We start from the raw sequence: 27,984 nt of genomic DNA on the forward strand, positions 1-27,984 counted from the left end.
GATACAAGGATGAAACTTCTAGCCAGTCTTCTCCAGGCCATGAAAACTATAATACCAAAGTGTTCCCAAAATACTAAGAAGGATTATATATATACAATGTAGAATTGAAACATTTGTGTATTTTTCTTTAAGTCTTTGGTAATTTCATGATTTAGTGCATAGACAGTAGTTTCATTTGTAGTTTCTAACTAGATTCGCGGGTACTGTTGGGCAGGTGGGAGGTGTCAAGTCTTTGTTTTCTGCCCAATAACCTAGGACTGACTGATTGCAATGAAGTTTGGTATATAAGTAGATTGCATTGGGGAGTTCGGGATTGCATATTAGGTCACTAGGTCAAGGTCATGATCAGAGTTTGGGATTGCATATTAGGTCCCTAGTAAAGGTCAAGGTCACTGTTACTTAGATCAGGAAAATGGTTTAATTTCAATAACTTTGGATTTATGTATTGAAATCAAACTTCAGTTATAGGTAACTATAAGAAAAACCAAGGTTGGGATTGTGTATGAGGTCATTGGGTTCAAGGTCAGTGTAACTTTATTTTACTGCAGACTTAATAAATTCCTCCGTGGTACAGTGGGCTTAAGGGTTGATCTTTTGTAATGTTGAGCGGATGGATTGTGGATCATCAGAAAGCTGGTTTTGGTTTATAACTTCAGTTTTGACTTGCTGTCATCAAACATGGCAAGCTTTTACATGAAGAACTGGCTTTTGATTGTATTTGGGGTTACTGTTACTAAAAATTGAAAAATGGTTTCCACTCAGTATCTTTAGTTTGGGTATATATATTTTCAGCAAACCTAAATTCAGAGTGCAAGATCGTAACTGTAATATTTATTTTACAATTATTGGCCAATTTGAAGATCACTGTGATATTTGGATTGAAAATAGTTCCTTAGCAATAATTTGGGAAGGCTAATTGTGATTGTCAAATGTGAGAAGCAGATATTTGCATCCTTGTCAAATATAATCTAGTTCAGCAAGATTGTTTTTGTGTTACATTACCACAACAGTATACATTTTTTCAGCTTTTAATTTATAAAAATTGGAGCAAAGTAAAATCTTTATTTGCTTGAAACTAGGCAAATTGCCAATATCTAACGTATGTCATTCAGCATGCACCACAGGAAGATATTTCACTAGTGAAAAGCGTAAAATAACATGGTGAAAAATAAAAACTGTGATGATGACAAGTTAAAACAACAATGATGAAAATGTGAGATGATAACATTGTATCGTTCTGATTTTTAACTATAATGATTTAGATATTTCATTATCATCGTATGCATATTTTGACTTTTTAACAATGTATCATCCTTGCAGTGTTTCAAGATTTTATATGTGGCAATGTCCCTGTCTGGATGCCGTACATATTCCATCTACCCTTTCAAAAAAGATCCTGCCTGCTCAGAAATGTCACATTCAAACATATACATAGAGCAGTTAGATATTTTTTGTTAGAGCTTTTGTTGGCAGATTAGATGGGCAATTTTGAGTATCTTTTGTCATGTTTAATTTTCAGGTGTTACTTTGTGAAGGCTGTAACAAAGCTTCCGCGTTAATCAGAACCATTAGTGAGAATTGCATGGTACTGAGCAAGCAGATGCACTGTTGGCTAGACAGGACGTGGTTGACTAATGAAATGACGCAGGTAAAAAAGATTCATCTATCATTTTTAACCGGATTTTTCAAAGTTGAAAACCTAGTTATTAATTCCTGCCACAAGTGGTTGGGGGTAATAGGAATAGTCTCCGTCATTAACAATTGTGTCTGCTCCATATAACTTGGGTCAAATGATCACCTCATCAAGACAATGTGCCTTACTTATTAGTCAGTCATGTCGGCTCAAGGTCAAGACTACAACTCGAGGTCAAAGTTCTTAGCCTTCCATTTTGTGCCCACTCTGTATCTCCTAAACCTCTTGAGGGATTTTCATGAAACTTTGGTCAAATAATCATCTCATCCAAACGATGTACAGACTTTATGCGTCCGCCATGCCGGCTCAAGGTCAAGGTCAAAGGTTTGAGCCGTTCATTTTGTGTCCACTCTGTAAACCCCTTGAAGGATTTTAATATGACTTTACTGTAATATTTCCCTTATCAAGACTATGTGCGGAATTCAAAATTCACCCATGCCAGCTCAAGGTCACAACTCAAATGTTTGAGCCTTCAATTTCCTCTCCCTTCCTTTTCTTCTAAACCTCTTGAAGGATTTTCTCGAGACTTTGGTCAAAAGTTCACCTTATAATTGAGATGGGTTGCAAAACCTATGAGTCAGCCCTGCAGGCGCAAGGTCAAGGTCACTATAAAATATACTTAAAAACGTCAATGCTTCCACCCAATACCATCAACCCTTTCACTATCCATAACAGTGGCGGGGATATAGCTGTCTTTCAGACTGACTTGTTAGATGGGTGTTTCATTGGGTGGTGATGGGCGGCATCAAGATTTGTTTCCGTTCAATAACTTTAGTTTGGGTAGAGATATTGAAATGAAACTTGGTCTATAGGTAGCGCATAGTAAGACCAAGTTAAGGATTGACTTTTGGGTCAGTGAAATCAAGGTCACTTAAAAATAGAAAAAAGTGTCTGCACAATAAATTAAGGTTTGATTGATGGATTGGAATGAAACTTGGCATATAAGGCTGGGATTGCATATGGGGTCATGTTCAAGGGCAATATAACTGCATACTTGGTCCAGTTGTCTAGAGCGTTGCACCAAAGCTACATTTTGTGCTTTGAACAAATTGGTTGCGGTTCAAATCCCGCTGAGTGCCTTTTTAAAAATCTTTTTTTGTAATAACAAAAGAACCATATAAATGCCATAGGGTAAAGTCACAGTTGCTAAAACTAGATTTTTTAGTTGAATTTTTTGTCTAGGTCCATTTTTTCTTAAAAACTATTAGCTACAGCTTGAAACCTCGCACACTTGTTAATCATCAATAGATGAGTTAGTAGACCAAGAACCATAACTATAACCTGCATTTTGTCAGAATTATGGCCCTTTTTGTACTTGGAAAATTTGAATTACTGGGTTAAAACTTTCGTTTAGGTCCACTTTACTTGAATACTATAAGAAAACTTTATTTGAAACTTTGCAGACTTGTTAATCATCATCAGATGAGTACGTAGGCCAAGAACCATAAGTCTGATTCATATTTTATCTAAATTATGGCTCTTTATGTACTTTAATTTTTAATTTCTTTTTAATTATATCCACTTTTCTTGAATTCTATACGATCTATAGCTTCAAAACTTTGTACACTTGTTTATTATCATTATATTAATATTTCGGTCAAAAGCTATAACACTCTCTTGCATTTTTTGCATTTTATCAGAATTATGGGCCTTTTTAACTTAGAAAATCAATATTTCTTCGTTGGTTTTGGTTTAAGTTCATTTTTCTTGAACACTTACTACAGCTTTGAAACTTCATACATTTTTGTTATCAATTAAGATGAGTAAGAAGGCCAAGAACCATAACTCTTCTTACATATTGTCCAGCACCTGCAGACGAGCGATGGCACCTGCAGGCGTTGCTCTTGTTGCCTGTCCTGTCCATAACTTTGTCATGCAAAACAGGATAAAAATATTAGTTGGCACAAATATTCTCCTGGATAAGAAAACATCTCATGCACAAAAACCGGACCATTAGCTCAAAGGTCAGTGTTACACTTGGAGGTCAAAGGCCAGCAGGGTTTTTTTCCTGAACTTTACCTAAACAACAAAGATGGCGTCACTACACGAAAAGATGAGTTTTTCCTAAATATTGAGTTTTTTACAAAATGATGGAGAAAAACAACTAGCTATATGCCTGCTACACACATCTTGGAACATCTAGTCTTTGGGATACGCAAAAGCTTTGTGGCATAGTGGTCAGTAATTTACATTATTTTCCAGTCGTTGTTTTATCCGCTACAAGAACAACTTTATTTCCTTGTTTGTCCGTTTGATATTTTTTAAATACTTAGGGGAGTATACGGTTACATTTTAGCTTCCCCGAGAATGCAGCGATTAAAGGTGAATTTTAATGGTTGTTAATGTGAATATTGTAAACAATTCAAAAGCCATGTGCTCTTCCTTCTCTACATTAATTATTGATACTTTACTGAATTCCGTGTCTTTTGGTCAAGATGATAATTTGTATCAGGTAATATGCATTCAGAAACATAAAAAAGAATAATATCTACCTTTTGATTAAATACTTTTAATAAGCTAGTTAACTTTACATTGCATTTCAATTTCACTTAATGATGTGACTTTTTTTTGTATATGTATTTACCTAAGATAAGTTTTATTTTCATTTTGCATGACGTAGGCTCTGAATAAGCTTTTTACTGGCTATGAATTACAAATATCAACAGTTATAAATGTAAAATCAACGGACGTATTATGTGAATGCGCATGCCGTCCATTCATCATAATTTGTGTTCAGAGCTTAACTTCATAACCATTTAAGCTTTTGACTTTAAACTTGGCATAAAGATATATGGCGATGAGACAGTGTGCAGAGCACTTAACCGGGCTCTGTAGGTCAAAGGCTAAAGTCACAAATTGAGCTCAAAGGTCAAAGTTGTCCATCATATTTGTTGTCCGGAGCATAACTTTTTAACCAGTAAAGATACTGACTTTGACCTTGGTATTTAGGTAGTTAGTGATGAGACGATGTGTAGAGAGCATGAACCTGGTCTATAGGTTTAAGGTCAAGGTCACAATTTGAACTCAATTTGAGCTTAAAGATAAAATCTGTCCCTCATATTTTGTTTCCGGAGCATAATTTATTAACCATTCAAGGTATTGTCTTCAAACTTGGGATGTACGTAGGCGGTTATGAGACGATGTGCAGAGTGCATGAACCACGGTGGAAGTCAAAAGGCCAAGGTCAAATCTGCACATCATATTTCATGTCCAGAGTGTGCCCGTAAAAAATAATTTGGTTAGTTTCTTTCCCTTTAGTATCCTGTCACCACCACTACACACCGTTCCACCTCCCCCCTCCTGTACCCCCCCCCCCCCCCCCCACCAAAAAGAAGAAAAAATGCTTCCGTCCTCCTCTAATATAACCGTTCAGGCGTATATTGCCCCGCTTGGGTGAGCTCTTGTTTATTTTCTATATTTTTTTTGCAGGAGGAAAGGTTTTTGCTCATGCTGCCATGTTTAAGCTCATTCAGGTAATTCACGTTTAATCCTAAATTGTTCAGTTTCGTTTTGTTTGTCACACTGACACAATTGCAAGTCATGTGCCGACTTTCCAGCTTTTGAAGGTGGATGAAGGCACCATGTGCTCCTCCCGGTATTATTCAGACACATGCGGATACCTGTAGATACCGGCAGAGCCTCGACCTTCCATAGTCCAGCGTGATGGATTCTACATCTCGAGAGCGGTTTTGAATTCACATCGGTTAAGGGCAAGTTTTGCAATTTGAACCACTTGGCCCGGAAGGACCATCAGATAGTTTATTATTGACTGACTATTGCTTGATGTAATATACTGCATATTACAGAAGTACGCCCGTATCTTTAAGTCATGTTTATACGTGTATGTGTATTACACTTTTCAAAATTTCTATTTGGTCATTTTAGCTCACCTGAGCACGAAGTGCTCAAGGTGAGCTTTTGTCGTCGTCCGTCGTCAACAATTTAACTGTTAAAACTCTAGAGGTCACAGTTTTGGCCCAATCTTAATGACACTTCGTCAGAATGTTACCCTCAATAAAATCTTGGACGAGTGTGATATTGAGTCGTCTGGGGTTAAAACCTAGCACAGCAGGTCAAATCAAGGAAAAGCTTGTCAACACTGTAGCTGCCACATTTATGACAGTATCTCCATGAAATTTGGTCAGAATGTTAATCTCGGTGATCTTTAGGCTACTTACAAATCTGGGTCATGTGGGGTCAAAAACTAGGTCAACAGGTCGAATCAAAGGAAAAGCTTGTTAACACTCTAGAGGCCACATTTATGAAATATCTTTATGAAACTTTGTCAGAATGTTAATCGTGATGATTTTTAGGTCAAGTTTAAATCTGGGTCAAAAACTAGGTCTCCAGGTCAAATCAAAGGAAAAGCTAGTTAACACTCTAGAGGTCACATTTATGACCGTATCGCAATGCAACTTTAGCAGAAGTTTTATCCTGATGGTCTTTCGGTCAAGTTTAAACCTGGGTCAGGTAGGGTCAAAAACTAGGTCACCAGGTCGAATCAAAGGAAAAGCTTGTTAACACTGTAGAGGCCACATTTATGAAATATCTTTATGAAACTTTGTCAGAATGTAAATCGTGATGATTTTTAGGTCAAGTTTAAATCTGGGTCTGTAGGGGTCAAAAACTAGGTCACCAGGTCAAATCAAAGGAAAAACTAGTTAACACTCTAGAGGCCACATTTATGACCATCTCTAAAAGAAATTTGGGCAAAATATTTTAATCTTGATGATCTTAAGTTCAAGTTCAAATCTGGGTCAGGTGGAATAAAAAAACTAGGCCATCAGGGCAAATCAAAGGAAAAGCTTGTTAACACTCTAGAGGCCACATTTATGACAATATCTCTATGAAGCTTGGTCAGAATGTTAGTCTTGATGATCTTTAGGTTAAGTTCGAATCTGGGTCAAGTGGGTCAAAAACTAGGTCACCAGGTCGAAAAATCAAAGAAAGAGCTTGTTCACACTCTAGAAACCTAATTTTAAAGCAGCAAGCCTCCTGATTTGGCTAAAAAATCTTTGTTTCAAATTGAAGTTTGGTCATATTGTGAACATTAGAATATGAATTTTTGTTTCTAAAATATTTTAAAAGTTCCAAATGAAGAAAAAAAGAAGACTGCGTCGGGAATCGAACCCCGGACCACCGCGGCAATAAAGACATTTTCCCGTCGTCGTAACCAATAGCGCTATAGCTGAAGTAGTGAATAATGGCTTCAAAATATAGATATTTATAATGAGACAGTTTACACGGAGTAAAAGCGTGACAAACGCTTTTCGATTTTCATCGTTAAAAGTAGTAAAAACAGCAAATTCTCATGTGTTTCCGAAACATAAAGTTTGTCAATAATTAAGTTTTAAAGCATTCTTAAGAAATATAGCATTTATTTCAAGATATCTAAAAAAAATAATATTTTTGTTGTTGTCGAACGATCTGGAGGCATGCTGCTTTAAGTTTTAGACTCAATAGAATTGGTCAGAATGTTTGTCTTGATGACGTCTAGGTCAAGTTCGAATCTGGGTCATGTGGGGTCAAAACTAGGTCACCAGGTCAAATCAAAGGAAAAGCTAGTTAACACTCTAGAGACTACATTTATGACCGTGTCTTAGTGAAACTTGGTCAGAATATTAATCTTAATGATCTGGATCAGGTTGGGTCAAAAACTAGGTTACTAGATCAGATCAAAGGAAAAGCTTATTAACAACCTAGAGGCCACATTTATGACTATATCTTCATGAAACTTGGTCAGAATGTTAATGTTGATGATCTTTAGGTCAGTGAGTGAGTGAGTGAGTTGGGTTTTACGGCGAATCGACACAAAATGGTCATATATCGCCGAGGATCTTTAGGTCAAGTACCAGTCTTGGTCAGTTGCGGTCAAAAACTAGGTCACCAGTTCAGATAAAGGTAAAGCTTGTTAACACTCTAAGAGACCTAACTTTAAGTTTAAAACTCATGAGAATTGATCAGAATGTTTGTCTTAATGACCTAGGTCAAAATCGAATCTGGGGCATGTGGTGTCAAAAACTAGGTCACCAGTTCAAATCAAATGAAAAGCTTGTTAACACTCTAAGAGGCCACATTTATGACCATATCTTCGCGGAACTTGGTCAGAATGTTACTACTTGATCTTCATAAAACTTTGTAAAAATGTTTGTCTCTATAAAATCAAGGCCAACTTAGATTCTAACTTATCAGGGGTTAGAATTAGGTCAGGTGAGCAATACAGGACCTTCAGGGCCGTCTTGTTTACAGAAGGGGTTATCCGCCAATACCACCAATACATGCATATTGCTTAATATTATCATTTACAAAACTTCAAAATGACATCTATAATGCTTAATGATATTATCTCAGTTACATTCTTAATGTGACAGGACATTATAAATGTGATATATTACATTCTTAACTATATCCTAAATTTTATTTTAACCTAAAAGCAATTCATGCGGAGAAAACCTGGCCTTACTGTAAAGTCGAATTGCCAATGCTTACAGCGACCGCACTAAGGTAATGCTAGTAGTCTGGTTGCTGTTTTACAAAACATGCATGAATTATGCTTGCCAGAAATTTTAGTCTAGCGTCTGGGACGATTGAGGCACATCAAGTTCGCGATTCATAAATGCATTGAAAGTAATGTCATTACGGAGCAAATTACTGATGAATGAAATAGTGAAAGAAATTCTGAGGTGGACAGAGGTAATCTGGTATAGTCAAAATACTAGTCTATAAGGGCAAGAACTTATTATATACAACCAATAAAATACTTACTTTCCAAGACAATACATCTTTATAGCCATCATTTTCTCCTATAGGGAATTACGAAGTTAATATAATATTAAGAAGGTAATGTCACATTAACAATGTCCACGTCATGTTAAGAATGATGTAATTTAGATGATGTCGTTTAGCTAAGAGGTTAAATTGAAGCTAGAAATGTTAATAACAGTGTCGTTAAACAATTTGCATGTATTGGTGGATAATCTCTTCCATAACCTGTATGTTTCAAATATTTATTTCAAATGTAAAACTAGGTCGTAGGCCAGTTAATAGGAAAACATTGTAAACAATCTAGAGTCAACATTCTACCTTCTGTCTTCATTAAAATTTGTCAGAGTGTTTCTTTTATAAAATTCAGGTCAGTTTCAAAATTGAGTTACCCGAGGTAAAAAACCTCGGCCATAAGGTAAAATCATAGAGAAACCATGATAACACTGAGGCCAAATGTTCTACTTGATCTTCGTAAAACTTTGTCAGACTGTTTGTCTTAATAAATTCTAGGGTTTTCTTTAAAATTGGGTTATCTGAGGTCTAAAACTAGACCAGTAGGTAAAATTATAGAAAAACATTGTGTCAGGATACGTGTTACATGACCCAGGGAAGTGTCTACGCCTATAGTATCTTGACCAACAATGAAATTGGCCCAGTCGCTAAGGTGACTATGTCTTAGACTAGCTGACAAACGATGTAGAATGTCCTTTGTTAAAACGTATGGCTGGTGAGACCAAATATCTCTTATATAATTTCGTTCTCTTGCTGCCTTGCCTAAATGATTCGTAAATGGTTTCAGTTATGAGCTAGATAATTTCAGGGATCAGACAAATCAATAAATGTTTTAAACTAACAACCTTCAACTGACGAAAATCAGCTCAAACTCCTATAGCCTGGAGATACAATACTTGTCAGACTAGTCTTTTTGTTGAAGCTTCCATCAGACAGTGTCTTTGAATCTACAACATACGAGTCCTATCGTAAAGATGCTCAGCCTATGTCTTTTTAATTGAAGCTGCAACTCGATATGTTTGCTATCACATATAGCCGATTCTGTACAAAATTACCTGTAAAATTTCATACAGCGCGATCGTAAATAGCTATTTTTATTTTACCGTAAAAACTTGTAAACCGCTACGAGCACAAAATGCAGACTTTCGGCCAGAAAATACAAAACACAATAGAAAAACATTTAATAAAAAAATGGCAGCAATTCAAAAACATAGAGTAAAACGGTTTTTTTTATATACATTCTATCATAAAACTGCTGTTGTTATCACTTTTCGGGGGTGTTTTAACAGAATAGAAAACGTGTGTTAACAGTGAGATTCTCGATCTCACGTGCTTTTATAACACCTTTTTATATGTGCGCGTTCCGTGGCCAAGTGTAAACGTATTACGGCCCCAAAACGGATAATACAAAAGGAAATGACGTCAACGTGAAAATACAACGTAGACTTTACCGCGCATTTCATGGAAATTTAATGACGTTGAGGGACAATATATATTCATTTACCTTGTTTTTACGCGTTTTATGCTAGAATAGCGTTAGCGCATGTACTTTTCGTGTTATAACATCCTCAGAATCCCTAGGGAATCGTTGGTAACGGGCTCGGGTACCAACCAATCCCTCGTGATTCTGCAGATGTTATAACACGAAAAAACATGCGTTATCCCTACATAGAACTGTTAAAGTACTTATTGACATATTCAACGTGGCATGTAGTTTATAAATAGAAGAGATGTGTGCGTGATATATATCGGTCGTATAAATCCCGCACGATAACACTAACGATAGCATGTTTGATAATTATGATTTTTCTTCATTAGAACGTTTCAATACAGAAAATATTTTTGTATAACATTGCAGTATGCACTTGACTTCTGTCATTGACAACCTTTTTGAGTTTAACTATGCATGATAAACATAACAATCAAACAATAATATAAACATTCAGACATTAAAATTATCGTGCAGGAGTAGTACATGGAATATGTGGTTTTTAAATCAAATGATAATGTATAATAAGTCATTGCGGTTTTTAGTAAGTTTTAAATGATTTAATGTTTTTAATGTTAATATAATAAAAAGTACGGTATAGGCAGTTAATGGCCGTGGCAGTTGTCCCTAGGATGTTTTATGTGCGAATCAGGAAGGGAACCGCGAGTCTCTTTATGGATGATTTTGCTAATTATCAATTTCAAGAAAACAACATCAAACCAGTTTGGTATATTTATTTAAACTTTTGGAACTTTTGAATAATTTGAACGGAAATTAAAAGCTAAAACATTAGAAAAAAAAATTATAATAATTATAAACTCCACCAATACCCAGACTTGGTGAACCATATTGGCTGATATCATTTTGTATGTTTGTATTGCTTATGTACATTTCTCATCAGACAGGATAACTAGGTTAAAGTTTCATTTGATACATAACATGAAAATATACTTTTCAGTACTGAAGATGCACAAAACGTTCATAGAGTGCGGTTTTACCGAAAATGTTCCAAAAACATCTTTTTCACTATTTCGACGTTCTTTCTCAGCTGTCTATTGTCCGTTATAAACTTTTTTCAGTAGTGAAATATGAGTCTGGTAATTGTCATATGCAGCAACAGCTGATTTGAAACATGCTATAAATGATAAATGCAAAGCAAAAGTACAAAAGACAGATACAGAGATCGCAAGGGGTATCAAAACAATTTTTGTGTAAAGGGCATCGTTTTTTAGCTCACATGTCACAAAGTGACAAGGTGAGCTTTTGTGATCACGCAGCGTCCGTGCGTAAACTTTTGCTTGTGACCACTCCAGAGGTCACATTTTTCATGGGATCTTTATGAAAATTGGTCAGAATGTTCATCTTGATGATATCTAGGTCAAGTTTGAAACTGGGTCACGTGCGGTCCAAAACTAGGTCAGTAGACCTAAAAATAGAAAACGCTGTGACCTCTCCTAGAGGCCATATTTTTCAATGGATCTTCATGAAAATTGGTCAGAATTTTTATCTTGATATTATTTAGGTCAAGTGCGAAACTGGGTCAACTGCGGTCATAAACTAGGTCAGTAGGTCTAAAAATAGAAAAACCTTGTGACCTCTCTAGAGGCCATACTTGTGAATGGATCTTCATTAAAACTGGTCAGAATGTTCACCTTGATGATATCTATGTCAAATTCGAAACAGGGTCACGAGCCTTCAATAACTGGGTCAGTAGGTCAAATAATAAAAAAACCTTATGACCTCTAGAGGCCATATTTTTCATGGGATCTGTATGAAAGTTGGTCTGAATGTTCATCTTGATGATGTCTAGGTCAAGTTCAAAACTGGGTCAACTGCTGTCAAAAACTAGGTCAGTAGGTTTAAAAATAGAAAAACATTGTGACCTCTCTAGAGGCCATACTTTTGAATGGATCTTCATGAAAAATGGGGAGAATGTTCACCTTGATGATATCTAGGTCAAGTTCGAAACTGGATCACGTGCCGTCAATAACTAGGTCAGTAGTTCAAATAATAAAAAACCCTGTGACCTCTCTTGAGGCCATATTTTTCAATGGATCTTCATGAAAATTGATCAGAATTTTATCTTGATGATATCTAGGTCAGGTTCAAAACATGAGCTGAAAAACTAGGTCACTATGTCAAATAATAAAAAAAAACGACGTCATACTCAGTTCAAAACTGGGTCATGTGGGGACAGGTGAGCGATTCAGGACCATCATGGTCCTCTGATTTAGCTCACCTGAGCACGAAGTGCTCAAAGATGAGCTTTTGTGATCACCCTGTGTCCGTCGTCAGTCGTCCGTCGTCAACAATTTGACTGTTAACACTCTAGAGGTCACAATTTTGGCCCAATCTTTATGAAACTTGGTCAGAATGTTACCATTAATAAAATCTTGGACGAGTTCAATATTGGGTTATCTGGGTCAAAAACTAGGTCACCAGGTCAAATCAAAGGAAAAGCTTGTTAACACTCTAGAGGTCACAATTTTGGCCCAATCTTAATGAAACTTGGTCAGAATATTACTCTTAATAAAATCTTGGACGAGTTTGATATTGGGTCAATTAGGGGTCAAAAACTAGGTCACCAGGTCAAATCAAAGGAAAAGCTAGTTAACACTCTAGAGCGCACAATTTTGGCCCAGTCTTAATGAAACTTGGTCAGAATATTACCCTCAATACAATCTTGGATGAGTTCGATATTGGGTCATCTGGGGTCAAAAACCATGTCACCAGGTCAAATCAAAGAGAAAGCTTGATAACACTGTAGAGGCCACATTTATGAATGTTTCTTCATGAATCTTGGTCAGAATGTTAATCTTGATGGTCTCAATGTCCAGTTTCAGTCTGGGTCATGTAGGATCAAAACTAGGTCACCAGATCAAATCAAAGAAAAAGCTAGTTAACACTGTAGAGGCCACATTTATGACCATATCTTAATGAAACTTGGTCACAATGTTGATCTTGATGATCTATAGGCCAAATTCAGATCTGGGTCAGGTGGGGTCAAAAACTAGGTCACTATGTCAAATCAATGGAAAAGGTTATTAACACTCTAGAGGCCACATTTATGACTGTATCTTCATGAAACCTAGTTAGAATGTTAATCTTGATGATCTTTAGGTCAGGTTCGAATCTGGGTCATATGGGGTCAGAAACTAGGTCACCGGGTCAAATCAAAGGAAAAGCTAGTTAACACTTTAAAGGCCACATTTATGACCATATCTTAATGAAACTTGGTCAGAATGTTAATCTTGTTGATCTTTAGGTCAATAGGGCAGGTGAGCGATACAGGGCCTTCATGGCCCTCTTGTTTTAGATTATTCTGTAAAACCACACACACATATTGTAAAAATGTTAAATCTCTTTAATATTGCAAAATAATTATACATGCAATATATTAAAAAAATTTGTTTCTTTGTTTTGGGTTTATTCAGTCATGTAACGGCGGGCAGTTAACTTAACCAGTGTTACTGGATTCTTCACCAGTACAAACCTGTTCTCCGCAAGTAACTACCAACTTCCCAACATGAATCAGAGGTGGAGGACGAATGATTTCAGACACAATGTCTTTTATCGAAGCGTCACGAAGAATATACGCCCCACCCGGGGATCGAACTCCCGACCCCGCGGTCCATAGTCCAACGCTCTCTCTACTGAGCTAAGCGGGCGGGCTTTATTAAAAGAAAAAAGTGTATATTAAAAAAAAGTATATATTCACTAATAACATGGTATATTGCACTGAGGGAGACATATTGATTCATTGTGGTCTGTCTGTCTGTCACAAAATTTTGTAATAGCATATACAATATAATGAATCTTTGTATACATCAGCAAAATGTAATGGACACGCATTTAGATGACACATAGATGATCCTCTTTATTTTGATAGCTCACAACTGTTGCTGCAAAGAGTTCCCATAAAGAAGATATTCTTGTCGTCTTTGGTTGATCTTTCCAAAGAAGTTCCTGATATATCGGTATCAGTGTTGCAGGTATGAAGTCTTAAAACATGTTTAAACATGCAGAAAAGTATCCTTGTAAAATAATGGAATTTCTAAACATTCAAGTTTGTAATTATGTAATATCTTAATTTACTCATTGCGTAATTTAAGGTGGTTTTGCCGCTGACTGTTCCAAGGCGGTGTCTCACTGTGTTCTTGTATTTGTTTGTTTTGTCCTTGTGTGTTTCTTGTGTGTGTGTGGTGTGCGAGTGTTATCCGTGTGTGCCTTTAGGGAGGCTGCGTTTTTGGAACGTGGGTTTCCCTGTTGGATATTCTTCCTTGTTTTTAAATTTACAACCCCTGTTGCAACCGAACAACATGCTGTTATAATAGTAGTGTTTTTAGTTTTAATTTGGTCTAGAAACCTTCACATCTATCAGATATGATTTTCCATCCGAAATCAAGACAGCAGACAATATTTATTACACAGGTTGAGAGGTACCGCTATAAATGTCAAAGTTTTAACATTTTAGTTCAGACCTAATAAACTAGCATTTGTAAATAAAAAAAAAGAGTGCGAACATAATATAGTTAAAAGGGTTTCAATCTATTTTTCACACCTTTATTCTTCTAAATATTATCTCTTCTATATAGAATCTGGAGAAACTAATGAGTAGCAGTACGGGATTGCAACTTGGAGAAGTTTCAACAGACGAAAGCAATGGTGACTGTTATGATGAAGATCCAGCCAGCGAAGATATTGTTAACGACGTTAAGATAACTGTAAAGGAAGTTAAAGAACTTTCATGTCAGCAATGTCAAGGAGAAAGAAAGGTCAAGGTTACTAGAGACATTTATGTACCAGAAGACTTTCAGAAAGTCGAGGAAAACGTTCAACGTGAAATTGGTATGGGTATGCATGCACAAATTCTTACAGAAGCTATGTCAGTTTCGAAAGAGGCGGATAAGAAGAATGAGTCCAAAGACCATAAAAAGAAAACCAAAATGTGTAAGGATTACTTAAACGAAAATCTGAAAAATCGCCCAGTACCAGTGGAAGAAAATTCAAGAAGGGGTATAAAAAGTATCAATGTTTCAACAGATAAATGCGGAACAAAAGAAAATATATCAAACAAATCTGGCCCTGTACGGACTAACAATTTTGAAGAATGGGAACATCTGAATAACTTCATTTCAAGTAAAAGTGATTTTGAGAAAGATATAGCGAAAGCATGCAAGGATTATATAAATGACTGTCATGAAAGCACAAGCAGCATGTACAATGACAGGTATATAAATCCAGTTGGAAAACTTCAGAAAATGAGACAACGTGATTTGTTGAAATGTTCAAGACCAGAAAACGGCAGCAGTGGTAAACATTCCGATGCATTTAGAAAAAATGAACATGAAAGCCAATATTTTACCAAATGCAATACTACTGGTTACATGAATTCAGCGCAGAATAATGTTAATAAAGAGTCGGTAACAGTAAGTCAGTTACCATATTTAACAAATAATACCAAACAGATGCTTATGGAACATCAGGGAAAGCGTCATTGTAATACAAATCGAGAAATGCTTGTATTCGAAATGAGCCACGATCATGCATCATTGTCAGATACCCAACAAAATGCAAATTCAGAAGATAAAATGTATCAACGTCACCCCCAGCAATTTCTGAATCAGACTGAAATACGTAAAGAGACTTTTGATTATAATCATGGATTACCGGTCAACTCACGTCAATTATTAATCAGTGATGGAACCGTATTTGAAAATCCATCTGTGGCTGATGTTTCTGTGAGAACACATTACAATAACAATTCTAATCAGATCCATAGAAATACTGTACAGAATCAATTTGGTTTTGCAACAGGGTGTAGAGTACCAAAGAGCAGAAGTGACCTTGAGAAAGAATTTCCACCGTCTGAAGAGATTGATAGGTCTATTTCCTTTGAAAAGGGACCAAATTATATTGCAGATACATGTAATTTTATCTTAGAAAGATCAGACAAAGAGTCTAGAACATACAGTGTTCCATTGCCAAACTCAAAAAATGACAATTGTCGATCGAGAGGAAGCATTCATGTGAACGATGACTTTGAATCTGTAAACCAGAGAGGAGACAATAATTTTCCAACATTTACAGAAAACAGACGTGAACAAGATGGTAGTGAACGTTTGCAAAATGACATCCCGGTATTAACTTTTGATGACTCTCAGAAAATTCAGTTTGATTTCAAACCAAAAATGGTGGATAACTTCATTAACAGTGTTGAAACGAAACCGGATAGAATCGATGGAAATGATAGACATGACTTGTATTTAAATCCTAAGTTAGAGAGGATTACACAGAGACAACATGTCGTGGAAGAACCAGATGAGATGAATGATACAAGTAATAATATGTCGCTTGCCGACGACCTAAGAGAAACGACAAGGAAATTGCTTGCAAATTCTCGACAGTTTTCACGGTAAAAAGATATCTGCTGTTATTTTTTTTTAAGGCAAAGTTACTCAAAAACTGTTCAGACTTCATTGTTCAATGACTTGTCTTTGGCGGATAATCTGTAGTTACTGGCCAGTTTCTGTGTATAATACTATTATACAAGGCAATTACTTTCATCAGCAAATTTCAGATCTAGTTTAATTTTTAATAATGGTTGTTTATATTAAGATAATGTGCTGTCTGTGCAGAGTGCAGAATTAGAAACTGGCAAGATAGGAGTATCATCTGTATAGTTCAAATAAGAAATATACATCTTTATACACGTGCCTTAAAAACTTTTGGATAAGAAATGAAGAGATCGTTCTCTCCATAATTTTACACGAAGTCTAGTTTTCAAGATGTAATGATAATGAATGTTTAGTAGAGTTAATGTCAACCTTAAAAAACATTTTAGAATCACTAAATTTGTAAATGAATTTCTTAGGTCACTAATATTAAATGTTTCCACTTGGAAAATAGGGAAACAGATACAATTTAACAATGATATTTCACTACTGCACTTTTAAGCAGGTTCTGAAACGTTTTTACTTACGTGCATAAGTTGTGTACCTATTTGTCTATGCTACATTTTGGAGATTAATTGGACTACTGTCCGAGGGCCAATAGTTTTAACTTTTGACTGGCAGACCATTATATAAATGCGTAAAAAGATCAGATATTAATTTTCACTGTTTTTTTTTTCAGTTGCTCTTGAAAGGTGTTACCCCAGTAAATTTTAGTAACCCCGTGAATGGCGTGGTAGCGGCCAAAGAGCATCCGCCTATCCCCCTTACAATAATTAAATATAGATATCGTAATGCGAGCAATAAAGTATTAAAGTAATGAAAAATTATTTTCTGATCGCATCAGTATTAAATAAAACAAATATCTTTGCCTAAGATAAATAACTTGACTTCTGTATGAAACTTTCGTCATAACATATTTGTGCCCCCAAAAATAATCGTTGCCCTTGTCCGTCTGTCAGTTCGTTCATATTTCAAAAACTATTTGACCCAGAGTCATGAAACCTCACAGGATTGTTACTGAGCACAGTAAGCTGTGCACCGGTTTTTTTTATGTCACAAAGCCAGATCATTTGGTGACAATTACACATAATGTTCTTATAAAGTTTGTGTTGCAAACATCTTAAAAATATTTCACCTAGAGTCATGAAATCATGTACAGTGACAGGAGCGGGGGACTTATCTACTTTGTAGTATGATTATTATCAGTTAAATTTTAAAAGAACATTTACATTCATTATCCCCGATGGGACAATTCTCGAACAGTAATCTTAGTTATTCACAGCTACAAGAGATTTAGTTTCAATGTAGCCAACTAAATTCGGGTACATATTCCATCACTTTTTATCGGCTTTTGATTTGTCCCACATCCCACTACTGTCCGTGAACAAGCACAATCAAACCGAGCCTGCAACATTTTCGTTTATGTCATGTTGGGCGACCTGTGGTTTTTCACTTTTTATCCCCCGCCGATGAAATCGGGAGATGGGTATTGAAATGGCGTTGTCCGTCCGTGCGTGCGTCCGTCCGCAGCCATATCTCGGTAACTAGCAGGTAGAATTTCATGAATCTTGAAATTAACATGAACCAACATACTGCGATGATGCCTGTCAAGTTTTTTTTTTTTTTTTGATTGGTCAATTTTCCTTAGAGTTATTGCCCTTGATTTAGTGAAAAATGTCCGTCCGCAGCCATTTCTCAGTAACTATCATGTAGAATTTCATAAAACTTGAAATAAACATGCACCAACATATTGCGATGATGCCAGTCAAGTTTTTTGGATTGGTCAATTTCCCTTAGAGTTATTGCCCTTGATTAAATGAAAAATCCACGTCTGCAGCAATTTCTCAGTAACAACCTGGTAGAATTTCATGAAACTTGAAATAAATATGAACCAACATACGATGATGCCTGTCATTTTTTTTAATTGGTTATTGCCCTTTAATTGTTGTTTAAAAATCTACAGATTTGTACATAACAAACCAACCAATTGGTAGAATTTCATTAAACGTCTTTCACTCTTTTCCATGAACATTTATTATAAACATGTGAAGTTGTGTATCCACACCAGGTCACCACCTTGTCTTTGTCTCCCCCCCCCCCCCCCCCCAAAAAAAGTAGTAATTTTTCATTCCTTTTTAGTTTTTTATCAAACCTTCCATGAATATTTATCAACATGCAAAGTTGTACCATTCCCCCACCTCACTCCTCCACCCAGTCATGCCCCCCCCCCCATTTTTTTTCTTCCATTTTTAATTTTCCATCAATATTTATAATCAACATATGATGTTTTGTACCCTCACCCAGTCCCCCCCCCCCCCCCCCCCCCCCCCCCCCCCCACACACACACACACACACACCAAAAAATAACATTCATTTTCTGTTAAATTGATTTTTACTAATGAAATCATTTGCCTCTTAGTAACACCCTTAACTTTTTCCCGGATATATTGTTTTGCCGTTCCTCACCATAAACCCTTTCGGCGGGGATACCAATTCATCGAATTTGCTTGTTTATTTTATCTTATAAATGATTGCCATGGTCCTAAAGTAGTACTTGATTAGTAAAACGTTTGACCAGTTTGAGATGTGAAACCAAAATTTGTAGTCCTGTTTGGCGCCATATAATCTATACTGTGTTGGTGCGCCGTAAAACCCAAATAAGTAAATGAAACAACTCTCAAACACAATAATATCAATGGTAGCTCTTTCTTAGAGACTGCGCGCGCGACCCGAAAGTCATTCACAAAAATGAAATCATGTACAAAATTGCCCCGTTTGGAAAATTCTTTCAAAGTTTCAAAAAGAGCATTAATTTGTAGCTAAATATATTTTTTGATGGTAAAGATCAAAATGAATCGACACGACTGTTTGATTTTTTCTTGGATTTAAGGGCAACTAAAAGTCAGAAACAGTATTGTTACGGAAAGGAGAATTACAGTTTAATGTGGGCTTTTTTGCTGTCTTGTTAAGATGTTTAAAATATTGATATCCTGACATTGTTTTATGATAATCGTTGAAAGCAAAGCATTTATTCTTTGCTATTAAATATATATAAGAATTGAAAGCTACATTTTGAACGTTTAGACGCCTTGCAAATCGTCCAAGAATCGTTAGAGCATTGATTTAATTAACATTGACGTTTTTTTTTTTTTGTGTTTCAGGTTTGATGCACATTCAAAACGACATCCTCTGCAGAAAGTAAGCATAGGTTTGGCACAGCCACGCTTAAGAAATAGTGCAAATGTAACCGAAGGTAAAATATTGTCAGTATTCACTTATTTATTGGTTTTTCTGCAGTTTATATATTAGTTAATACAAAATTAAATCATTTGAGCTGACATATTCCGAGGTTTCGAAATAGGACAAGGTTACCGCTACTAAAAATGTTCTTGTTTCCACACATTAAGCTCATGTACGGTAAATATTTCATTTAAGTTCTTATGTATTTGCACCGTAGAGAAAGACTGGTTTGGGTTGCTAATTAGCTGTCTGTACGCAGGTCGAACCCACAGGCACTTGAAACATACTTTTGGATTTTCTCCATCTGTTGTTTACAGTAGAAATATTTCAGCGAAATTTGGTTAATGGAAAGTTCAGATTTTTTTCATGTATTTTAAATGTTCCGTGCAAGGTTTTTACAGAAAGATTTTTATTTTCTGTACATAAGTTTAATTGTTGTATGCAGGAGAACTTCGTAGAACGAAAGGTATCGAGTCATTCCTTTGTTGGACTATTCAGTCAATAATTTCAAAATACTTGGACCAGAAGTCGTCAAACTTAAGAGATTATTGCTAATTTTTAGTAGAATCTTTGATCAGTTTGTCAAAGGTCAGTATCACAATGATCTCAAAAAACGTTTGAAACTACGGCAGTCAAAATTTGTCGGATTATCAACTGGTCAGTCATTATAGTTTTCGGGTCATTGGTTCAAAGATTAAGGCCACAAATACGTGAGATTTTATACAAGATTTTATTATTATGGGCATAATAACGCGGCCCTTGAATTACTTAAAACAGTTCTCATCAATGTTCACAAGACTTTGGAACAGCATGTTAATGATCAACATGTATTATATTGGGTATGTTCGATATGTAGCTAGATAGTCTGTCGCTCTGGAGTTATGGCCCTTACATTTGTCGATTTTGCTCAGTCAGTCGGGTAATTTCCTGCTTCGAGGGTATATTGATGCAGATCGGCACTCTTGTGTCTATAGATGAAAAGTATGCAAGAAAAACAGTTTTGGCGCAAGCTATAGTAATGGTATTTGTACATACTTGACGAGAATCTCAGCAGGATGTGTAGATGCACGCATCGGAATAACAGTTTTACTCTACAATGTTACATAAACACGTTCCTTTAGTTATGCCCCAAAGATGGGCATATTAGAATCGCATTGTCCGTCCGTCTGTGCGTCCGAAGTTTTCTCCGGGCTGTAGCTCTGCCATCCATAAAGGGATTTTGAAATAACATAAGTGTTCGCCATAACAAGACGACGTGCCACGTGCAAGACACAGACCCCTAACTCAAAGGTCAAGGTCACACTTAGAGGTCAAAGGTTAACATGGTATGTTTCGTGTCGGGTCCATAACTCAGCCATCCATGAAGGGATTTTGAAATAACTTTGCGTCCAGTTCTTAACTGCCATTCATAAATGTTGATGTTTCATGCGCAAGATTCAAACTCCTAGCTCTAAGGTCAAGGTCACACTTCGAGGTTAAATGTTTACATGTTTTGTTTCTTGTCCGATCCATAACTCTGCCATTGATGAAGGGATTTTAAAATTACTTGGCATAAATGTTCTCTATAATGGGATGATATGGCATGCGAAAGACCCAGAGCCCTAGCTCCAAGGTCAAGGTCTTGTCCATAACTGCCATTTATCAATGGATTTGAAAATAATTTGACACAAATGTTAAACATTATTGTGTTGCGTTTATGACTCGGGGGCTCTCAGGTCAAGGTTATAAAATTATTAATACCTAAACTATTCTGGCATATTTTGCGCAGACAGCTGTAGCATTCGTAGGCACGCTTCGGGGGCATTTGTCACTTATAGTGACAGCTCTTGTTTATATATTCAATATGGGTCTAGGTTCTAGCTCGACTACCGAAAACTTTTGAATCATAGTGCTTTTATAATCACCCTTCCGTCGGCGTCAGTGTCTCAAACATGCTGCATGTAAGCAGATTTCTAAAGGGCTACTATACTGAATGCTTTCAAACATGTCTTTGGCATGTTGAAATAACCTCACGGGACAGCTTACTTATTGTCAGACTTATGCCAATGTTTAACTTGGAAATTCTGGTTTAAGTATTGCTTGGCAACAGGTTTCACATAATCTTGCAAGTCGAATGTTTTCAGACTCCACACAAGTCTTTGGTATCATGACACAATATCGTAGGGCAAATGACATGACTCTTGGTTTTATTTTGTCAAAGTTAAACTCCTTTCTAAAACAGAAATTTGTTAAAGATTTGCATGTTAGTGGGTTTCTGAGGAACTGTTGTTCTTAATGCATTTAGACTCACCGCAGGTGTTTGGCATCTTGAGATGATCACACAGAACAGGTTTTCTATGGATTACATTTTGTCAAATTTATGCTGCTGTTTAACAGAAACATTTTGTATAAAAGCAAGTTTCTCAGAAACTGCTTTGTTAACTGTTGTCAAACTCTGCACACTTCGCATGGTAGGTTTCATTACGCTGGCTTAGATTTTAGCAGAATTCAGCCCCATTTGACATCAATTTTGGTAAACGTTTTTCATGTAAGCATGTTTTTCAAAAAATATGGTTGTGAATACTTTAAGATATTGTGAAGTGGCCGCTTGGTCCAGGTTCAGCAACTCCGTTTTACGGTTAACAAAATAACGCCCATTTATCAGCGTAGAAAAAAAATATGTATAAACTAATATTATGTGGAAGGGTTTCAAGTAGTCGAGTGTGATGTCATTAGACAGCTTTTGTTTGCATTCTTATGTTTAACTCCATTTGAAACATTTACAGATGACCATCAATAGATGTGCGAAAAGTAACGTTTTATTGTTCAATCAGTTGCACTTTCCCGTTGTTACTACATATATTTTTTAGACGTATACAACATGTGATAAAAAGCAACTCTTATTCGCGGCTAGTGTTACTGTAATTCACACGTATTACATTTCATTTCTTTCATATTTGCATTTACCAGAGGATGACCGAAGGATGATGGCACAATCGCTATGGGGAACAAACGACTCGCCACCAATGGATCTAGAATATGACAACTCGCAGTTAAATAGAATTCTTCAAAACCGACAGGGTAATTGAACGTATGCTTCATTATAATTTACCTCATTCCATAAATGGAGATCATGTTTTCATTTGATACACAAATAAGGACCGATGTCAGTTTTACTTGGACGACAGTCAGAGTGGAATTCCATATTACCCTTGATGTAGAAAACGGTTCCCAACTTCGAATCACTTGCCCCTCGTTGATGTGGGTTCGATCCTCTCTCCGGGGCGTTGAATTCGTCATGTGAGAAAGTCATCTAGCTTGCTTACGGGAGGTCTGTGATTCTACTCGAGTATCCGCCCGTGATAAAATATGCTGAAAAGTCGCCAAATGACCTATAACTTTCGGTGACAAGCTGTACGTTGGCTAAAGTTTAAAGTCTGTTCTACAAAATGTTTTTCACTGAATTGGGTAAAACTGGCACTAAATATATTAAAAACATAACAACCCGTTCCCTTTTGTGTTTTAATCAAAGACACCAGATTTATTCGATAAAGTTTTGAGCAACCGGAGTGTTTCTTAAGAAATATAAAATATTTCATAGGGACACTCCACATGTATGTAGAAATACGTTGGGATATTATTATTTTGCCATAGGTCACTTTTAAAGCCACAAAAAAGAACTGACTTATATAATTTTATCGAGTAATTTAACTTTTCTTAAGAAAAAATTAAACTTTTGTTTAAAATATAGGTCAGTTAAGATGACGTTCTTAGTATGGATGTAGCTGTTTCTAAATCAAGTCGACAAATACTAGAAAACATGCATACTTTGTAATGAATCATTATCAGAAAAGGACGTAGCGCTTGTTTTATTGCTCATAACCAATAGCTTTTTATTGCAGACACATCGAACCGGGCAATTTACACGAATCAAACACCTCGGAAGAAGAGAAAATTGACTTACCAAAGTGTTCCTGGCAAAGGACAAACAAAACTTGTGTTCAAGTAACTCAAGTTTTGTAACACTAGGCAAACAGGCGATTTTACTGCACATTAAATGAGTTTTTAATTGACTATATATATTATATTTTAAAATGATGTACACAAATCGTTTCAATCCTGTTGAATGCGATTTTTGTTGAATTTATGGATCCGACTAAAAGTGTGCAAATATAAGTGCGTTCAAAATTTGGCATATTGTTTTGTTTAACAAAGACATGCTTGCCTTCTTGTACCTTGAAAATATTGCTTTGGTTAAGTCTGGTTTATATAAATTCTGCTTCCTTTTGTATAATTTGGAAAAAATAAGGTGCAACTAATTTTATGCTAATTGATGTGTCTTTAACATTTATATACATGAAAACATAGATGAAATTTTCAATCTAGAGGTTAACGTCAATGGAATCTGGAGTAAACAATGAAATACACTTCTATGATTTTTTAGAAATCTAGATTATATCAGATTTAGCTAACAGCATAAAAATTTCTAGTATTTGATATGCTTACAGCATGCGTTCTTGAAGAGCTATTACGGAAATTGCCTGCTATTTTTGCATGCATCATAAGCCACAGAGATATACACACACTAGTGTTACCTGTGTCACTTGTGCTAAAAGTTGAAAATTCAGAACTGTTCTTGATGTCAAAATAACACAATATCACATCCGTTTAAGTTAGTATATAAATTGGCACTTATTTAATTAAGAGAATAGTTATCACTTCAGATGGTCAGTTTATAGCCTTTTGATATTGATGTAGTAAGTTTATGAAAGATTTAGTGATAATTAAGGTTGTTTTTCTATTTTAAGCGTCAAAGTTTTTAGCTCACCGAGCTGTTGTGACCGGTCATTGTCCAGCGTCCGGCAACATTTGCCTTGTGGACACTCTAGAGGCCACAGTTGTGACCCAATCTTTATGAAACTTGGTCAGAATGTTAGTCTTGATGATCTCTAGGTCAAGTTCGAAACTGGGTCATGTGGGGTCAAAAACTAGGTCACTAGGCCTGATCAAAGGAAAATCTTGTGAACACACTAGAGGCCACAGTTATGACCCAATCTTTATGAAACTTGGTCAGAATGTTTGTCTTCATGATCTCTGGGTAAATTTCGAAACTGGGTCATGTGGGGTCAAAAACTAAGTCACTAGGCCAGATCACAGGAAAATCCTTAGAACACTCTAGAGGCCACATTTGTGATCCAGTCTTTATGAAACTTGGTCAGAATCTTTGTCTTGATGATCTCTAGATTAGCTAAGAAACCGGGTTATGTGGGTTCAAAAACTAGGTCATTAGGCTAGATCAAAGGAAAAGCTTGTGAACACTCTAGAGGCCACAGTTTTGACCCAATCTTTATAAAACTTGGTCAGAATGTTTGTCCTGATGATCTCTAGGTCAGGTTAGAAACTGGGTCATGTTGGATCAAAAACTAGGTCACTAGGCCAGATCACAGGAAAAGATTGTGAACATACTAGAGGCTACAGTTTTGACCCAATCTTTATGAAACTTGGTCAGACTGTTTGCCTTGATGATCTCTAGGTCAGGTTTGAATCTTGGTCTTGTGGGTTCAAAAACTAGGTCATATGGTTAGATCAAAGGAAAAGCTTGTGAACATTCTAGAGGCATTAGTCGTGACTCAATCTTTATGAAACTGACTCAGAATGTTTGTCTTGATGATTTCTAGGTCAAGTTTGAAGCTGGGTCATGTAGGGTCAAAAACTAGATCACTAGGCCATGCCAAAGGAAAACCTTGTTAACACTCTACAGACAACAATTTAAGTTTGAAACTCCTGCAAATTAGTCGGAACGTTTGTCTTGATGATCTATAGTTCAAGTTTAAATGTGTCTTGTGGGATAAAAAAAAACTAGGTCTCCTGTTCAAATTAAAGGAAAAGCTTGTGAACACTCTAGAGGCCACAGTTGTGACCCAATCTTTATGGAACTTGGTCAGTATGTTTGCCTTGATGATCTCTGGGTCAGTTTCGAAACTGGGTCATGTGGGGTCAAAAACTAGGTCAGTAGGCCAGATCAACTGTGGTGAGCGGTATAGGGTCATCATGGCCCTCTTGTTATAGAAAAGAAGTGTTGTCATCACTTGATGAGGCCCACTTTCTGTACCCCACGACAACAAAGTTTTAAGGGTTGGGGCGGGTATACTGGTTTCAGGTTGTCTTGTCTTTTCTGTCCGTCCGTAGATCAGTCTTGTGCGCACCGACTCTCCTCATCCCCTTGACACAACTTAATGAAACTTCAGAAAAGTGATCATTAAGAACAGCAGTTGTGCAATGTGCATGTTAGGTTCTTTCAGAAAAAATAAATTGGCAGAGTTATGGGACTTTGTTTTTTGTTAATATACTACAAACATAGTCTGCATATGCAATATTGTGCGCGCCTGATCTCCTGAACCCATGTACACAATTGAATGAAACTTAACACAAGTGGTCAGTAGTAACCCAAGTTGTGCATGGTGGATGTAAGGTTCTTTCACAAAAAAAAATCTGCGCAGTTATGGGACTGTGTTTTTTTTTTTGTTTGTATCTATACTATATACATACTGTCTGCATCTGCAATCTTGTGCGCGCCTATTCTCCCGAACCCTTGCACATAATTTAATGAAACTTCACACAAGTGATCATGTGCATGGTATATGTCACGTTCTTTTAGATAAATATTCTGCAGAGTTATGGGACTTTGCTTTTAGTTACTATGCTATAGACATAGAGTCTGCACATGCAACCTTGTGCGAGCCTTATCACCTGAACCATTGCACACAGTTTTATGAAACTTATCACAATTGATCAGTACTAACCTTACTTGTGCATGGTGCATGTTAAGTTCTTTCGAAAAGATATTCTGCAGAGTTATGGGACTTTGGTTTTTGTTACTATACTATATACATACAGTCTATATACATACAGTCCACATAATTATACAATCTTGTATGAGTCAAATTGCAATATAGTGTGTCAGTGCATGCGGGAATGGGGGTACATTCATCACCTTCAGTGATAGCTCTAGTTTTCTCAAAAACTATAAAAGCTATGATTGTTTTGAAACTGCGTACATGTTTATCTATAAGCAAAGAACCGTAAACCTCTTGCATTATAGTTTATACTAATTTATTTTAGCTCGATTATAATGAAGCTTCAAGCTTGTTTGAACAACTTTTGAGTCTGCTTCCTTGAAAAACTAGTACTGGTATCATATGAGAAGTTGTGATCGTGACCCGGTGGGGCTCCAACCCACGACCCCCGGGTTGAGCGGCCGACACCTTAACCACTAGTCCACTGATCCCCTTAAACTCATGTATTGCCCTTTTTGTACTTAATAATTGAAGTTCCTGGTTACATCACTATCCTTGAATACCATGAAAGCAATTAATAATTGAAGTTCTTGGTTACAACACTATCCTTGAATACTATGAAAGCAATTTTTCAGATTTGTTAATCATTATAAGTGAGTATATTGGCCAAGAATCATAACTCTCATTTGTATTTTGTCAGACTTATTGCCCTTTTTTACTTAGAAAATCGATTAAATTTGTTCAGGTTAAAATTTGTGTTAGGGTCCTCTTCACTTGTTTACTTTACGAGCGATACCTTTGAAACTTTGTAGACCTGTTTAGCATCATCAGTTGATTATACAGACCATGAACTGTAACTCGTACTTTATGTAAGAATTATGGCCCTTACAAATTGTTTTTCTTGATCTTTATGTTAAGGTTTTCTTGAATACTGTAGCGTTGAAACTTTATACATTGTTTTGTGGTGAATAGGTGTGTAAGAATGCGAAGAACCATATCTCTTTTCTTGCAGTTACAGATGAGCGTTTGAACCCACGGGCATTGCTCTTATTAAAATTGATCTGATGGGCCAAGAAGTTTCTAGGCAACCATATCATTTGTGTACTTGTTGTTTTTATTTATGTATTCAGAAAATAATGCAAAATTTCATTGCAAAGAAAAGTTAGCATTTCTACATTAAATATTATAATTGAAATATCGAAAATACTGGTTTCTAAAAAACTGATTTTACTTGAACTGGAAAGTATGTCACTGATAAGACTGGATTTGTATCTTTTATATAAAATTGTTAGGAAGGGGTAAATTATGAGAAAATAGTGATTTGAAAGATTTTTTTTTTTTGGTAAGTATTTACATGTATTTTCAAAATACATGTTTTTAGAATGCCTGGAACACATCATGCCAGAATGTAGTCCCGTTTCTCAAGAGTTTGACTTTCACTACTTCTAAATCAGATGTGTGAAAATGTTGTTTTTTGAACTTTAATTAACACATGTCTGTACAGTTACTGTATTTTGTTTAAGTCATAGAATAAAGAGAAAAACACGTCATGAA

General features: G+C 36.1%; 1 protein-coding gene across 1 annotated transcript; it reads left to right on the forward strand.

Annotated features, from left to right (window-relative positions):
* LOC128555536 (uncharacterized) lies at positions 1–27,984 on the forward strand. Its single transcript, XM_053538108.1, has 7 exons — positions 1–1,648; positions 5,123–5,166; positions 13,849–13,951; positions 14,555–16,374; positions 19,576–19,667; positions 22,604–22,714; positions 23,536–27,984. Exons 1-7 carry the CDS (start codon positions 1,505–1,507, stop codon positions 23,640–23,642), a joined length of 2,421 nt encoding a protein of 806 aa, XP_053394083.1. The 5' UTR covers positions 1–1,504; the 3' UTR covers positions 23,643–27,984.

This window comes from Mercenaria mercenaria, chromosome 3, assembly GCF_021730395.1.
Source record: "Mercenaria mercenaria strain notata chromosome 3, MADL_Memer_1, whole genome shotgun sequence".
NCBI lineage: Eukaryota > Metazoa > Mollusca > Bivalvia > Venerida > Veneridae > Mercenaria > Mercenaria mercenaria.